The sequence below is a fragment of the Eublepharis macularius genome, chromosome 4 (assembly GCF_028583425.1).
Source record: "Eublepharis macularius isolate TG4126 chromosome 4, MPM_Emac_v1.0, whole genome shotgun sequence".
In the NCBI taxonomy this organism is placed as follows: Eukaryota; Metazoa; Chordata; class Lepidosauria; order Squamata; family Eublepharidae; genus Eublepharis; species Eublepharis macularius.
This window is the reverse complement of record NC_072793.1, coordinates 151,705,216-151,722,006: the sequence shown is the minus strand read 5'-3', so window position 1 is coordinate 151,722,006 and position 16,791 is coordinate 151,705,216. Positions and strand designations below refer to the sequence as shown.

Below are 16,791 nucleotides of genomic sequence, written 5' to 3'. Positions count from 1 at the left end.
GCATGCAAAGCAGATGCCCTACCACTGAGCCAGGGAGCCTTTCCTTAGGACAGGAAAGGCCAACTAGCAATCCATGTGCCAAATCTAGCCCTTGAGGCAATTCTGTCTGATCCCTACTGGACGTACCCAATTTTAATCAAATTGTGATAAAAAATAACATACTTTTTAAAAAGGAACAAATACGCAGTGCAGTGCATCTCCACGTGCATTTCATATACATCTTATTTCTTACTCGTATTCTGGGTAAGTAAAAAAAAAAAAATGAGTGTCTTGAGGGGGCCTTTTATGAATGTCCTCATACCTCACCACACACCCCCGCCTCTGATTTTATGCCATTCAGAATACTTGTGCTGTGTTCTCTTCAGCCCGTTAGATTATACTGGCTTTAATGGAGAAGAGAGGGCTATGTGGATCCATCCTCTGGTCCGGCATCTGGAAAATATAGGCTTGGAGAAGTTGGCTTCCCCAGCAGTAACAAATTAAAATGCTTCAGTTTTCCTTAAGCACAGAGAGAGGCGTGCCTCTGTAAGTAAGAACTCAGGCCAGAAGGCAAATATAGATGCAAACATATTCTGAGTTCGTTGTATTTGAGGTGTTTAAGTCAATATAGTCTCAAGCAAGGGTGATGATAGCACCGCGCCAAGGAAAGGCAATTTTCTGTTGCTGGTTGATGAGTTCACTAACGTGAGATCTAGTGTGGAGCTAGCTCTCATGCATCATCCATGTGGCTCTTCCGATACTTGAGACCAATAGTAATGCTGTGCCATGGGTAGGAAATGGAGCACAGGCCAAAGGATGGTACACCAGACCTTTTTGTTCCACACAGCAGTGTCTTTGCTTCTAGATGAGCAAGTAATGCAGCTGTAGGACTCTTTCAACCTGCAGCGGTGATGTCATCAACCAGAGCTCCTTCCAGACCCACCTTCAGTAAGTCGCAGTGGTGCTGTACTGGACAGGCATGCAGCATCAGTGCACTCAGACATGAGGCAATTGTGGGAAGTTGCCAGCTACGTCTGCAGTTCCATCACCTTTGAAGAGCAGAAGCTGTTGCTGCAGCCAACCCTCCAAGTGGACCGGCTTCTTTGGCCAGCACATCACTCATCTTTGCTGGCACTTCAACACTGACTTAGGTAAACATTGTTTCATTTGGCACTCAAGCCAAAAAAGCTGCCTGCCCTGAGTGTAGTGAGAATCTCAGCATGATGTGCTCTTTGTCACGTACAGATAGCATACCTTTTCTTCAAGAGTACACCACTCGTCCCCCTCCTTCCACACATGATCCTTTATCCATTTTAGAATATGGGTGGAGTTAGAATTGTGAGACAGAGTGTGGTCTCGCTGAGACAGGGTCAAGACTTCTGCCTGGGGCAGGGTTGGAGCCAGCCAGCTTTGCTCAATCCCTTATTGCAGTCTCACTTCCACATGGCTTTTGTCCATGCATGTCCCATACACTCCCCCTAAGTAGCTTTAGCAATATAACACAAACGTTGCACAGTAGATCTTTATTAGCAACTATTACAGCTGTTTTAATATATGAACTGCAGTCTCTGCTTCAAAATACCAATGCTTAAAATTCTTTACCTAAATACATTGTGCCTTGAGTATTTAAACCAGCCACCTATTGATGTCTAGTCAAAAAGAACCCACACAGTATCAGCACCTTTAGTTGTACATAGCTATATTTTATTTTTAAAGCTACAATGAGCTGCCTTGTAGCACTGGAGCAGCTGAGTGTGAGAAAAACAAAGGCCCTGGTTTGACTTGCCTTGGCTAAAAAAGTTATTTGATTGCCTCAGCCAAGCTGCAGTGGTGTCTGGCTCCACCAGCACCCATCCCAATACCAGATTATTACTATTACCAGAAGCAGCCCTTTTGAGATTTATGTTTTGGACTTTTTGAGCTTGCTCACCTGAGAGTTTTACAGTGCAATCCTAAGAAGAGTTACTCCAGTCTAAGCCCACTGAAATCAGTGGGCTTAGACTGGAGTAACTCTTCTTAGGATTGCATTGTTTTTAGCCTATTATTCCAAGGAGCTTAGGCTACACTATAGAGTCAGCCTGGGAGAAGAACTGCCAAGAACTAGATCTGGGACTTTCCACATTGCGCTGTACCATTGAACAGTATTTCTTTCCCTGCTTCACTTCCTTATACCAGCTGGAGAACAATTTATTTGCTGGTGATGCAGGTCATAGAGTGTTAAAGTGTGAAAATACCTCGGAGGTCATATCCTCCAATCTGATAGACAGTCTCGGGTGGGCGAGGGGTGGGGGGAGAACTGTATGCCTATCAGAGAGGTTTGCAATTAGAGCATTGTCGTGGTATAGCTACAGTGGATCCTCTCTCAAGTGGTGGTTGTGCCATCATAAATTTACAACAGGAGACTGTATTGGAGGGGTCATGGAACAGAGACAGAACATCTGATCCACAGTTAAAAGAATCTGGCAGCAGGTGTTGTGAAAGATCTCGGTGTGAGATACTGGAGAGCAGCTGCCGGTCAGAGAAGACAATACTGACCTTGACCAATCACTGATCTGACTTTGTATAAGGCAGCGTCATGTGCGTTCATGTGCAACCATTCCCTTGGTCCTAAGACCAGTCTAGGGATTCTTCAGCAACAACTGCAAGCTGCTACCTGTGTACTACCAGTTTCTTTGAGAATGGTTAAGATAAAATTTGGTCTACTTAAACATAAAGAACCCTGTCCCTTCTCATGGGCATAAGCTGATTGACTTGACAGGCAAGAGATGAAGACAGTCATTTTGATGAGCTCTTCTGGCAAGCAGAAGACGGCAGCTCTTATGCCATCTTTGTAGTATTTGGGTAAGTGCTGGTGTTATTTTGAGGGCAGCAGCAAATGGAGCTTCCTTGGCTTCGTCCCCGTCTTTTATAGCTTTGACAAGGCATTCTGGAAAAGCGGCTTCAAGTACTTCTCGAAGGCCTTGTTGTCCTGTTGGGAGAAAAGGAGCCAGATGACACTTGGCCAGGAGATGGCGAAGAGCTCTCTGAACTCAGAGCGGAACACAGAAACGGAAAATCCCGCTTTTCACTGCGGGTTTAAAGACCTTTGAAGACTGTATTTCCTTTTCCGATTTTGCTCAATATCAAACTGAACATGTTGAAGACAGCCCTGATCCAGCTGGAGAGAGAGCTTTCCATGTACCCTGCTTCTGTGAGCGCATTCATCCTAGCAAAATAATACCGCGTCCAGTAACTGGGGCAATGTGCAGTGTTCCTGTCCCCCATGCATGCTGTATTATCATCTCTTACGGTACTAATTACGTTAGATAGGAAGAGAAAGAGGGCTGTGCTATGCCAGAGTAAACTATACACACTGTGCAACTGGAACTCATGGGCTATTATAGGGGAAGGGAGATCTGAAAGTGCGTCAACAGCTGACCTGATTTACTGGATTAGGATTTTGGCACCCAAACCACACTTTCCCTTGAATCAATGAATATGGATGTTGGTGGGACTGCGGTTTCGGTCTGAGTGCACATGGGGTTGCTCATAATCTTGCCTGTTTAACAGAGGCTTAGGATGTCAAAATGGGCAGGTGAAACTTTTCATGTCAGGAAAGCAGGGGTCATTTCGTAGAAAAAGAGTTGGAGGAACTCATGCTAATGAGTCATTAGCATTTATTTATTTGTTTATTTATTTATTTGATCGCATTTCTAGACCGCCCTCCCCGTCAGACGGGCTCAGGGCGGTTTAACAACAGCTTAAAACAATAAAAACATTATAAAAACATCAATGATGAGCATAACTCATCAGCATATGCCATACCCCCTGACATCTCCTATCCTGGCTGTTTTGGACCCAATCCTGGCCCAAAATGGCAATAGGGGGGCTGAAAATGGCCAAAAAGGGGCCCAAATGGTCCGGATCGGGCCGCTGCTGAGTGGGAGAGTGATCCACCACCCATCAGAGGCCCAATCCAGGCTATTTCGGCCCCAATCCAGGCTGAAACAGGCCCAAAATGGCCGAGAGTCAGGTAGGCGTGGCCACCTGACATGTGACCTCTTTGGGGAACTGCGTTCCAGCGCGTTCCCCCTTGAAATGAGCCCTGCAGTAAAGTTAATAACATCCCATTAAGCTTCCCTGAAAAGGCTAGGACATTTTTTTCTCCACATGAGCTAGACATGAATAAAAAACCTTTAGCCCCAGGAATTGTCTTCTTCGTAGGTTAACAAGCAACACCTTGCCTCCCGAGAACATAATACTCAAAGAATAATAATAACATTCAATTTATATATCACCCTTCAGGACAACTTAATGCCCACTCAGAGTGGTTTACAAAGTATGTTATTTTTATCCTCACGACAATCACCTTATGAGATGGGTGGGGCAGCGAGAGCTCCTAGAAGCTGTGACTCGCCCAAGGTCACCCAGCTGGCTTCAAGTGGAGGAGTGGGGAATCAAACCCGGTTCTCCAGATTAGAGTTCCATGCTCTTAACCGTTACACCAACTACTACATAAACCATAGCCTTTATATGTACCCAGATGGATATGGGAGGAACTGTGAAGGTAGCAAACCTACTGGAAAAAGTGAACACGTCCTTCTTCTAAAACTGAACACTTAAAATTGGAGGTAACTACTCCTGACTGTCTTCCAGATACCCCCAAGTTTCATGAAGAATGTACCACAGGGGCCCATTTTATGCCCCCCCCCAAAGTACCTCATCCACTCTCCATTATTCTCTATGGATAAAAATACCTGGGGGATATCTGGGGGTGGGGGTTGGGGGTGGCATTTTTCAAGTACACACCAATACAAGGAAGTGTGCCAACACAGCTATTATTATTATTGCAGCACAAGTAAATTATACAATCAATATAAACACAACAGTTTCGATTCCATTCAATTCAATGTGGCTGCAAACTTGTTCCAATAGACTGAGAGAGTCAAGTCCCATATATTAACGGAGCCTCTTTATCACAGGCTGCAAACGGTGCCAGTTGAAGTTAATCGGTGGCGTGACGAGCTATACCGGTCTATTCCTTTCGGCTCGTTTCAAACGAGCCGAAAGGAATAGACCGGTATAGCTCGTCACGCCACCGATTAACTTCAACTGGCACCGTTTGCAGCCTGTGATAAAGAGGCTCCGTTAATATATGGGACTTGACTCTCTCAGTCTATTGGAACAAGTTTGCAGCCACATTGAATTGAATGGAATCGAAACTGTTGTGTTTATATTGATTGTATAATTTACTTGTGCTGCAATAATAATAATAGCTGTGTTGGCACACTTCCTTGTATTGGTGTGTACTTAACTATTGTGGAAGTGTAATCTTCTCCCTTTGTTTTGGTGGTGGCATTTTTCAAGCAAACTACACCAAATGTGTCTGGGGACCTACTCTTGTCTGTCCATTCTCTTGCTTGCATTTGATTCCAATTTGGGAATGTGCCTTGGCCATGGCAGTTTTGCCACAGTGGGACTCACAATGGAGTGGCTGGGGGCACCTTGTTCAGGGGCCCCTGGAATTGGCCCCTAAGGGTCCAATCTTCCTGAAACTCGGGGGGGGGGGTCTTTATAGACAGTATGAAGTAGGTTCCCTCCAAATTTGGTGGTTTGGTTGAAAAATAACACACATACATCCAGCCCACCGGATGGCCCCAGAGTGAGTTTCCCATAGAAAACAAAGGCTGAATTTTTCAGAAACAGCCGAACAGAATTAGAGAATCAATTCAGAATTCATGGAATTATGAATTTTTTCCTTCAGTTTTAAAAATATTGAATTTAATAACATCTAGCAACCTGTGGATGTCGGAAATGCTATTTTTACCTGGTGGTTGGTTGGAGACTTCTTCGCCCACTCAAAAAGCCGCTCATAGGCGCGACCGTCGTAACTTCCAATGGCTGAATTTAAATTTGCATCAGAGTAGTCAAAAGCATCCACTAGTGGAACAGCATCCGGCCTGCAGGAGCAAAGGAAGCATTTTACTCTGTAGGGCGCTGGAGATTCACCCTCCTAGAAGTATCCGAAATCCTGTTCAGTCATCTTTTGAGATGTTACCAACCATCTTTAAGGACTAGGAACTTGATTTAAAGAAAGAAAGAACCAATATTCTCAGGATACAGAGTTTTGTGCCTGCACTTCAGTTCCAAGCTCATATGACATGGCTGTAAATTGCAGAATATGTCCACCCCTGAACATGTCTCAGCCAAGGAGTTGGACGTGACAAGCTTTTCTGCTGGTGAAAAAAGGAAGAGGAGTCCCATTTGACCACCAAAAAAAGGCTATGTGATATGGGGTGATGGGACTTGTACAAAAGTCACGTTGAACTGGGAGTGACTGAAAATCTAGCTGGATCCAGCCCAAGGGGTGGGATGGAAGTAAAACTTGGTATGTCAGGTAGGGCCAAAGCAGTTTGTGGTTTTATAAGTTGGAGATTATGAGAACTCTTGCCAAACAAAACAAAAAAGTACTGCAGAAGTTGTGTCCCTTTTCAAGAAAACCCCTAAAGCTCTGAATTTAATGACACTCAAATAGTAAGGGTTTTATCCATCAATGCCATTGTGTTTGATGATGCTGGCGCAATGGCATATGCATCCTCCCTACTGAAATGGATTTGATAAAGCTTTTAAATGAATATTTCTCTCGTATTTTAAAAGCCTACACAGCTCCATTTTAAATTAAAGTGCCCCGATGGTACTGATAGAGCTACTTCCATCATTAAATGGAAGGGCTACGGCTTTCGTTCCTTCCAAAATATGAACCTGGAAGAAACAACCCTTCTAAAAATAGTTACTTGGATGCCTGTTTATTAAAGAAAAACAGCCAAGATCTTGATAAGAGGCAAGAGACGTCATAGAACTGACCACAAGGTTAAAATGCCATTTTGATATGAAGTATAAACACCAGGTTCCTCCTTTCAAAGCCATGCAGATGTAGGAGTCTGACTTATACTGTCACGTCAACTAGTACTGTCTATTTCCGTCAGCAGAGGCTATCCAAGTTCCCAACCAGATCCTTCCCAGTCTGCCACCTGAGATCCTTCAAACATACATACCAAGCATGTGCTCTACTGTTGAGCCTCGGACCCTTCCCTGTTGTTGCTGGGCTTCCTGCAACAAGCACCATCTGTATCTTGTCTGAGGAAGGGCAATGCTGGAAAGCTACAAGTCTGCTAGGATGCACTTTGACTGAGTGACTGTCCTAGTTCATTGTCATAAGACAATGGTAGAATTTGAATGCAGAAGGTTCAAGGTTCTATTTCTGGGATCCCGACTTAAGAGCTTCTCAGGTACAGTCTCTCTACACAAGACATCTTACACAAGGAAGTTCAAGTGTAGGGAGATGCAATGTTAGCCAGGAAGCACAGTTTAAAAAGACAGAGCCGAAGGTCCTTGTGTAAGTTGTCTCGGGTAGAGAGACTCATAGTGTGAATGGGAAAGATTTTAGCCTGAGGCCTTGGAGAGCAACTGGAGTTGGAGGAGGCATTGTTGTGAGGGGACAAAATTTGACCCAGGTGCTAGTGGTCCATCATCTGAGAAAGAGACTCTCCCACTTGTGGCACAAAATGGCTGTTTTTGAGAAATACCTTGTGCTTCCTACAGGCATTCCTTCAACCTGTGGGCCTCCCTCTTCAACGAATCTAACAACAAGTATTTTGCTAGTGGTTCACAGACAGATCTACGTCCATGAATGTGAAGGAAAATTTATCAGCAGGAGGGCAAGAAGAGTATTAAACTCACCGAATGACAGCCAGGAGACCCAGGTAAGATTCGGTCACCATGTCGCTTTGCTTCCCAGACAGGTGACCGGCCTGTAGGAAGTCACCCATATTGGAGAAGATCCCATGTAATGCAAAGAGGTCACAGAGATGCTTAAGGATCCTCTGGATGTGAAATTCTTTCTCAAATTTCTCTAGCGCTTTGACAAAGTTTTGCACTACAATGTAGTGGCTGTGAGCCTAAAAAAACAAACAAACAAACAAGCAGATGCTTTTAGTTTTCTGTGCAGAATAACTCCCTCTGTTAAAAGCAGTTATGCTCATTTGCCATAATGGAGTAAAATAAAGACTCAAACAGAACATTTAAAATAAAGAAAACATTTAAGATTAATATCAAAAGAGTTGATTTTTTGTAAAAAAAAGTCATGTTCCAAGGAAAATATTTTTCTGCCATTCAAAGGACGTCAAAGTCCTTAAAATACTAGAAATCGCTCCTTTGTTGGTTATTTCCAGTCATTCTGGCCTTAGTTGGCTGAAAAGAAATCTGATAGATATGTACTGAGGTAGGAGTGCTACCGAGTCATAAAGGAATGGACAATATTGGATGTACAGGTAAGTTGAAAAGTCAGAGAAAAATCTGCTTTTTGACATGCGCGCATGTAGAGAAGTGCATTGAAAAAAATCTGGGTGAGCCGGGTCTGAGTTTCAGGGATATCAAAAAAACTCGGTATCCCTGAAATCTAAGTAAGATTGTCTAATCCGGTTAGAAAATCCCAAATTTATCCAACCATTGTTCCCCTAGGAGGAATAATGGGGGAAAGTATCTGGGAGGGGGTGGGGGGACCATTTTTCAAGCGAACTCCATCACATTTGCAAGGAACGTACTCCTTCCGGCCCACTAAAGGCCCCTAAGTTCCAGGAATTTTGAACCCTGGGCTCCAGTTCTATGGGTCCTTGAAGAAGCTGTCCCCAGCCACTTTCCATTGTTTCCTATGTGAGAAACGTTTCCAAGGCTTTCCAGGCAAAGGGAAACCTTAAGCAAAGGCAACCTCTGGCTGAATGTCAGTCCCAAACACAAGTCCCGCTCCCACGCAAGCTGAAGCAACAAATCCAAACAGAACCAAAGTGAAGGAGAACCAATGTCCAACCAAAGAACCCCAATGTAAGGGACCCCCAACCTGCGCTAAAGCAAGGGGAGGAATGAAGATCACTGGAGCTGTGGTATTGAAAAGGTGGTCTGCGGCAGTCTGAAGGGCTCTTTTAAAGTTCAGATGGGGATGAAGGGGCTGGATGGGAATTCACTCTCCCTGCTGCCTCCTCCCCTGCCCCGCCTTGAAGTAGACGGGCAACTGGTCTAATCTCGCAGTTTAGTTCAACACTAAACTACCAAAGCAAATTCGGCTTATATTTCAAAGCCTCTTGCCTCTAATCCCTGCCATCCTCATACACAAAACAACTGGAAATGGATACACACACTCATAAATCATCTGAAGAAGTGGACTCTAGTCTACAAAAGCCTATGCTGGAATAAAACTTGTCCTTGGTTTTTGCTGCCACAAACATTCAGTGCAATCCTAAGCACTTGCATTCAACCGACTAAGAAGAGTGTAACTCTGCTTAGGGCTACACTATGCTGTGGGCTCAGATCTCAGAAAATGCCTCCATCTTGAACGTCAGAACAGCAAGAGAACTGGGGTGCCTGCCTCTGTGGGTGGTGCTTTTCTTCCCTGATGTACTCCCACATGCCTGGAGGCGGTGTCTGAATTTTTCCATGTCTACACGAGTACAGAGGTAGAAGTTTACAGAGCTAATTCCAAGCCGCCAGCTCCGTTACCAGGCACATCTCCAACTCTGGGTTCTCCCTTCCCTGGCACTTGTTAAGATATACATTTACCAAACAGAACAGGAGGACTTCAAGGTATCGCTTAGTTCTAAAGAAAATATTAATATTAGAATTCCCAATTACTCTTGCACAAAAGGTCCTTTTTATCAGAAGACCCAGGTGACTGCAATATGACCCATTTTCCTTGGCTTTGTTTTCAGAGTACAGTTTTGGAAGTAGGATCTCAGGTCCAGGGATTTTAAATGCAAGTGAATGTGTCCTTTTAAGTACATCAAGGCATATTTTTAAACTCAGCAACCTATTTTTTCAGTGAAGTTTCACATGTTTGAATATAATTATATGGGCTTTTGCTACTTCAGAATTCAACTCATTTTGCTTTTCTCTTCAGAGGTTTTGTACTAGCAAGCTCTGGGGCACTGGGCCTTCCAGTTGCCAGCAACAGAACTGCCCGTAGCAGTAGAATGTCTAGATTAGCTTACTGCAACACGCATAGTGCGGTTGCCCTTGAAGACTGTCTGGAAGCTACAGTAGGTACAGAATACTGGCTGGAGCGGGCCATAAATATCATATCACTCTAGCCTTGTTCCATCTCGGCTGGCTCCCAATTAACTTCTAGGCCCAATTCAAGGTGCTGGTATTGACCTTCAGAGCTCTGTGTATGACTTGGGGCCAGCATACCTGAACGACTGCCTACTCCTATATGAACCTACCTGACCACTCCAGTCATCTTTGGCGGCCCTCCTTCAGGTGCCCCAGGCAAGTTTGTCTGTCTCCCTCTAGTGTTGTCTTCTGTGAAGGCTTTTATGTCTGGTTTGGTGTTGCCTCGCTAATTCTTATTAGCCCTCCTCCATTTTTTAAAACGTATTCATGTTTAATTGCTCAAAATATTGTGAGAGTGTACCTATATATGTCTTTTAATTCTTTTTAACAACTGAAAAGTTTTAATGCTTGCTGCCTTGGGGACCCTGAATTCGGTGGAAAGGTGGTCTAGAAACATTTTTAATAAAACCAGTAAAATAAAGAATAAACACATCTCCCGCAATTCTCAATAGCCTTACACTAGAGAACTCAGAAGGCCTTCACCTGAATCAATTAATTGATCTGAAGAAATATCCAAACCTGGCATTGGTGGAGGGCATTTGTTAACCGAAGCAACAAGTGGTCAGTACATTTTTATTGCCAATGCTGTAGCTAGTCATTTCTAAACTCCCAATTCTGCATAGACACACACATGAAGATCGGAAGCTGCCTTAACCTGAGTCAGATGGTGGAAAAATGCACTCCACTTTTGGGCTACTCCTCTCCCCAACACACATTCATTTTAATAAATTTATCTTTTAACTGCTCTCAAACACCCTCATCCTACTGAGGACTTTCAAGCACCCTGTACTTGATGCTGGGATATGGAAAACAATCAAAGGGTCATCTCACACCATGGGAAGAATGTGACACCAAGGAGGTACAGAGACTTGGGGATACCAAATGCTAGATGGTATCTCTTCCTGGTAAGAACAGGAAGAGTGCAAAGTACATGCTCTGCTATTAAGCTATGCCATCTCTCACTTCTCAACCAGCAGTAGCATTACTACTGTATGTGTGTGCTTACGGGTTTAGAAAGTAAAGTTCCTTATCTCTGTGTTTTCTTATCTCCAATCCTCTGTGCACAGAATGACTTTTAAGGGTACTGCTGCTGGCTTTCCCAGTTCTGACTATCAAAGAGACTGTTTCTTCTGCTTTTTGGTCTACTTGGAATCAGCTCAGAAATTTCCGTGCAAAAAAATGGTTGGCTCTTGCCCTGTACAATGACTGAATGAGCTTTACTGCCTTAAGCTCTTTGCTTGATGCAGGAGTGCAACCAGCTTGGCCTAGTGACCCTGTTAAGAGAAAGTTCACACTTTCAGGCTTGTAACTGGAGGAATGCACTCACAAGTGATGGCTTGCATGTGTGAATGGCCCATTGTGGCGATTCACAGATCTCAACATCACCAACCCCGCCCCCCAACATTTATCCAAGGACAACACAAACACACTGTTCTTCCACCCAAAGCAGTTTGCATATTCAGCTGCCGAGCCTATATTAAACAAGGGCAGGAGTAAAATTATGGACCTGCAGGCACAAACTAATCCGGATATCTTGCTTTTTATCTTGCACCATAAAAAAAAACAGATCTACATGTTCCAGACTGAAAAGGAAAACATTGTATAAGTTAACATTTTAAAATACTCTAAATACTTTGAAATCTGTACCCCTGGTCTACCTGTGCTACAGTGTCCTGACTGCAATAGTATTCATATTTACCAAAGTAATTCATTGTTGGAGAGGCAAATCTAATTCGCCATGACAGGACTGGTTGTAACTCTTAAAACAAGCTTATTAATATTTAGTTGACATGCTTGGAATGGGATGTAATAAAAGTGAGCGATGCAACAAAAGTATTACCAACCATAGCAGCCTGCGCCAGTTGTACAGAGCACAAGTTCCATGCTTCATGCTGTGCCGTTCCCGACTGAATCAGAGTCTGAAGTTTGATTGCCGCATTTCCCACTTTCCTGGAAGCAGAGGTGAAAAATGTGTGATGCATATAAAACTGCTCATAACAACTCTCAAACATATTTGTAATTTGTTTCCTTTTTTAGGCCCATCGCAGTAGAAAGAAGAGCCCAGCATATACAGAGAGCAGAATGAGGTGGTAGAATTCTAGATGGTACCAGGTCAGCTGGGTGACCTTGGGCGAGTCACAGTTCTCTTGAGCTCTCTTAGCCCCACCCACCTCACAGGGTGATTGTTGTGGGGTAATAATAACACTTTGTAAACCGCTCTGAGTGGGCATTAAGTTGTCCTGAAGGGCGGTATATAAATCGAATGTTATTATTATTATTCTGGCTGATACCAGTGGTGAATGCTCCCGCAATGCAGAAGACTCTCACAAAAGTTACAAAAAAGGCCATCATGTGTGAGAGAGGGCTGGACTAAAACTTTCTCTCTGAAGTGCTACTTTTCTACTCATAGGGATTTTAAAGGAAATTAAAATTGAGAATTCAAGAATTGGTGCACCCTGTCTACAGTCTGAAGTAGCATGATTTAGCCTACCACCTCAGAACTCTGCCACTTTCATCTGGTGCATGTGATCACCAGGCCAAGCGTACAGTAATCTCCACAGAACTGCCCCGCCGCAAGCAACCCCCCAAGGTACCCAATGAGCTTTATGGCTGAGTGTGGATTTGAACCACTCTCCAAGTCCTTGTCCAACGCTCCATCCATTAGACCACACCAATTCATTTTTGTGATCTCTTTTCTTCAAAGCAGTTCAGGATAGCATTTTAGGCTCAACACAGTAAGTGACTAGCTGCTGTGCTTGACAGCTGAATGTGGACTTCACATGTCTAAGCACAATGCCCATCAGCAGCCTCTCCCTGACTCTCAGAAATCAGCAGCTTGTCTTCTGACAAGGCCAGATCACCACAGACAACTTGCATCAGTGGTTTTACAGGCTTCCAGGTTTAGTTTGAGAGGTAAGTTTGACTGAGGAGATGTTTCCCATTCAACTAACCTACCTCACAGGATTGTGACAAGGATAAAGTGAGGGAGGGAAGCCTTAGAGGGGAGAGAGTCCTATCTAAGGTGGAATGAGAGCACCCTTGTTGACTGTCACCTGTATACAAAGTTAAAAGCAGCCAGGCACATAATTTGTAGGTAGTTGGTCTCAATGCATAGGCCCTCCTCCCCTACACTAAAAAGTGAGGCTGAGCATCGTTCAGACTCTATCTTTAACAAAAATAACACACAACTGCACCTTTAACATTCATTATTAACTCCATGAGCAGCCTGCCTGACTCTCCAAGGAGCTTGGGCCTTCACAACCACCCTGTGAAGTCAGTTAGATAGAGAGTCAGTACCATAGATCAGGCCGCCCCCACTCCTCATTACACAACTCTTGCTCTGTGCCATTAGAACAGGATGGGCCCCAAATCCAAACACAGACAGGATGTCTTTAACCCCACCTGAAGGCTCTCTGCTTATATGCTTCAGTGTAAACATCTGGATTGAAGAAATCTCTTTTTTCCTGGGCTTGGCACTTCTCAGAGACCGTGGAAGACAAGTAGGCAGCTGATGAAGGAATGGGTTGTCCACTCTTTGCTATCCCAAGGCATTTAACCAAAAATCTGATGGCAGATTAACAAGTCACATCATTTTTCACCTCACCAGCTCAAAAGTATGTTCGAAAGCATAACTCTTTAAAAAAGCAGGCATGCAGGTAAGACTCTAAGCTGATAATATAGATAATTGGGTAATTTCTTAGTAAAGGAGGATAAGAATGGACATATAAGAACCTGCAAGCCATGACTGTCATATACACACTCTAAAGCAGAATTCTTGGGAAATACTTGTGTTTCTTTGGGAACAGGAAATTTCTAATTTTCTTCATTATGGAGAAATTAAGTCTGCTACACAGAGAAAGATTGCAAAAATACTATAGAAGCTCATGGTTTAGACGTACGCACTTATTACCTCATTATATACTTTTGTTAATCCCAATTTCCATCCCAACTCTTACAGAAAAAACAAGAACCATTTATGTAACTTTCCTTCCTAAATATTACAAATCCTTGAAGCTTGTGTGATGTTTTAGTCTCAGCCAAAGTACAGCTTTCCCTTCCCTCATAGAAGACAGACAACAAATGTTCTGACAGCATTGGTCTCTGGGCTGGCAAAAAGTCTCAGCCAATGGGAACCAGAGATTTCAATGAATTTACCTGGCTGTCTGCAGGAGGAGAACGGTGTTTTCCCCTTCATAAGTGCATGATGCAACCAGTTTAGTGTACAATGAAGGCAGGCCACTGAGGAGAGAATACCCGTGTCCCCCGCAGGCTCTCCGACACACCTCCACACCTGCTGAGCTGTAGTCTGTGGTTATCACTTTAATGCCAGAAGCGAGTGCATGAAGCTGTGACGAAAGTACACATTTCTCAGCATTTCTCTGAATGAAAGGCTATAAATGCTCCCTTTAACAGCAGTCTCCTATTAGTATAGTTTCTATATTTACAGTCAATTGATCTACTTTCCTAATGTGCGAAAATGGACTATCTTACTATATAATTGAGTAAGCATGTTTCAGACGACTCACTTTATACCCTGGTTCACCACCAGTGGGCACTGCTGCAGAGGAAAGCCTAGATAACTCACCTTATCGCTCCTGAAAACATGCCATGGTGGGAAGCTCAGGCCAGGAACAGGAGCGGAGCAAGTGGCAATACCCTCCCCGCACTTTAACCTGGCTGGTATTAGGAGCAAAGCAGGTGGCAATACCCACCCCCACCTTAACCAAGGTGGTATTAGGAATGGAGCAGGTGGCAATGCCCGCCCTCTTCAGCCAACTGGGATCAGGAGTGGAGCAGGTGGTAATGCCCACCCCTGTATTAGGCGTGGAGCAGGTAGCAATGCCCACGCCCCAACTTAAACCAGCTGGTATTAGGAGCAGAGCAGGTGGCAATGCCTGCCCACTTAAGCCAGCTGGGATCAGGAGCGGAGCAGGTGGCAATGCATGACCCTGCCTTAACCCTGCCGGAGGACTTCCGGCTTGGGGAGGACTTCCGGCTTGGGGGGACATGTGCATCAATTGTTGACTGGAACATCAGTTGATAACTTGCAGGTTTGCCAGGAGGTAAACAAACCTGATTTTTTTGCGAGCCTTTGCCTTGCTCCTGCCTCTTTGTGTGCAGTGTGATGAAGAAATTTCAGAAACCAACTTTGGTCACTCACAACATACAGCAACAGGCAGGCACATTAAAAGGACTTAGCCTTTCGCAACCAAGCCTTACCCTTAGATTTCAGGGGGTCCTTGAACTTGGTTATTATTTATTCAATTTATATACCGCTCATCCCAGGGTTGTGAAAAAATTTACATCTTTACGAATCTAACTGAAGTTAGGTATTTTATGCATTTAAAAACACTATTCTGAGAAGGGGTCTATAGGCTTCACCAGACTGCCAAACGGGTCCATGACACAAAAAACATTAAGAATCCCTTTAGTCCCCTCCTCGCCCCATACATCTGCATTCACGCATCATGAAGAACAGGGAGTTGTTTCTATCTGGGATTCCTTTGTCATTCTCTACATGAGTAAGCAGAGGGAAGGAAGGAGGCACACATGCAAGCCTGACACTACCCAGGATTAGGCACATGTCAATTTAACGGTGATTGTGTATGACAACTGAGTGTGGCCATCATCCCACATACCCTGGAGCACAGCATCACTGCACAGGCAGTCCACACAGTCAACTGAAATCAAACTTGTCTGCATGTTTAATTTTTAACAGTTAAAAAGGCATACTCTGGGTCAGGCTAATAAACCTGATCCGTGGCTGGGGATGGGGATATGAGCTGCCACCTCGGATTGTTCTTGTGTTTTCAAACTTATCTGCACCAGCACAAGAACAAAAAAGTTACCTCTTCAAAAGCAAGAACTTGGATCCTATGCCTTGCTTCCCTTCCACTGTGTTGTGGAGGCAGCCCTCTGCTGTGGAGCACATTCCTCTGGTGCTAGGAGCTTTCACTCAGGCAAGATCAGTGTCTGTTAATGAGTCAAGAAGCACCTTGAAAATCACTACACAGCAGAGGACTACTTCTGCAATGGATGAAGAGGGGAACAGATGAAACAAAGCCTGACAATTCTCATGGGATCTTTCAAGCTGCATGAACACACCTGTGTAATTTATTGCCCCAACTGACAAGGGTAATTCTTGTCCAGCTTTCCAAGGGTAACAGGATGCTGCTTTCCCTTCACATTACCTCTGGTAGTAAATCAAATTTTCCTTCTTTAGTTTCTGCATAGCCTCTGTTGAAGATTTCCTGCAAGTAGTCACACACAAAGTGGAAGGCATAGGCTGTGGCCAGCTGAGGCAGCAGCTTCTGTTGCTGGGTCTGATAGTCCAGAATCTTGGGCTCTGGGTCCCTGTGGGAAGACAGTTCGATGGGTTGTCAGAGACGGAACGATGAATGGCAATCGTTGGCTGAAAGAGCTGCAGATTTCCTTTGCAGGCAGAAGGGACTTATGCTGCAATGCTTCAAAGCTTGGGAGACTGACCAATCCCAGCTTCCTAACCGAAAGAACAGCCAACCGATAGGATATCCTGCATAGGAAAATTCTCCAATCACTGTTTATCATGATGGTGACTCTTACCACTTACTTGCCCATAGGGAGCCACTTGTTTGAAACAGCACCATCCTATGTGAAACCCCAGTGGAGAATTGCCTTTCAGAACTAGCCTCC

General features: G+C 44.2%; 1 protein-coding gene across 3 annotated transcripts in view; it reads right to left on the bottom strand.

The window, feature by feature from the left end:
- Positions 1–1,661: 1,661 nt before the first annotated feature.
- LOC129326958 (peroxisomal acyl-coenzyme A oxidase 2-like) overlaps positions 1,662–16,791 on the bottom strand; it is a 30,819-nt gene continuing 15,689 nt past the window's right edge. For all 3 annotated transcript variants that reach the window (XM_054975293.1, XM_054975294.1, XM_054975292.1), the window contains 7 exons: positions 16,311–16,473; positions 14,275–14,465; positions 13,522–13,683; positions 11,964–12,069; positions 7,699–7,916; positions 5,786–5,918; positions 1,662–2,947 (listed from right to left, as the gene is read on the bottom strand). In XM_054975293.1, the coding sequence (XP_054831268.1) occupies positions 2,885–2,947; positions 5,786–5,918; positions 7,699–7,916; positions 11,964–12,069; positions 13,522–13,683; positions 14,275–14,465; positions 16,311–16,473 (1,036 nt within the window). In that variant the 3' untranslated portion in view covers positions 1,662–2,884. The remainder of the gene's footprint in view (positions 2,948–5,785; positions 5,919–7,698; positions 7,917–11,963; positions 12,070–13,521; positions 13,684–14,274; positions 14,466–16,310; positions 16,474–16,791) is intronic.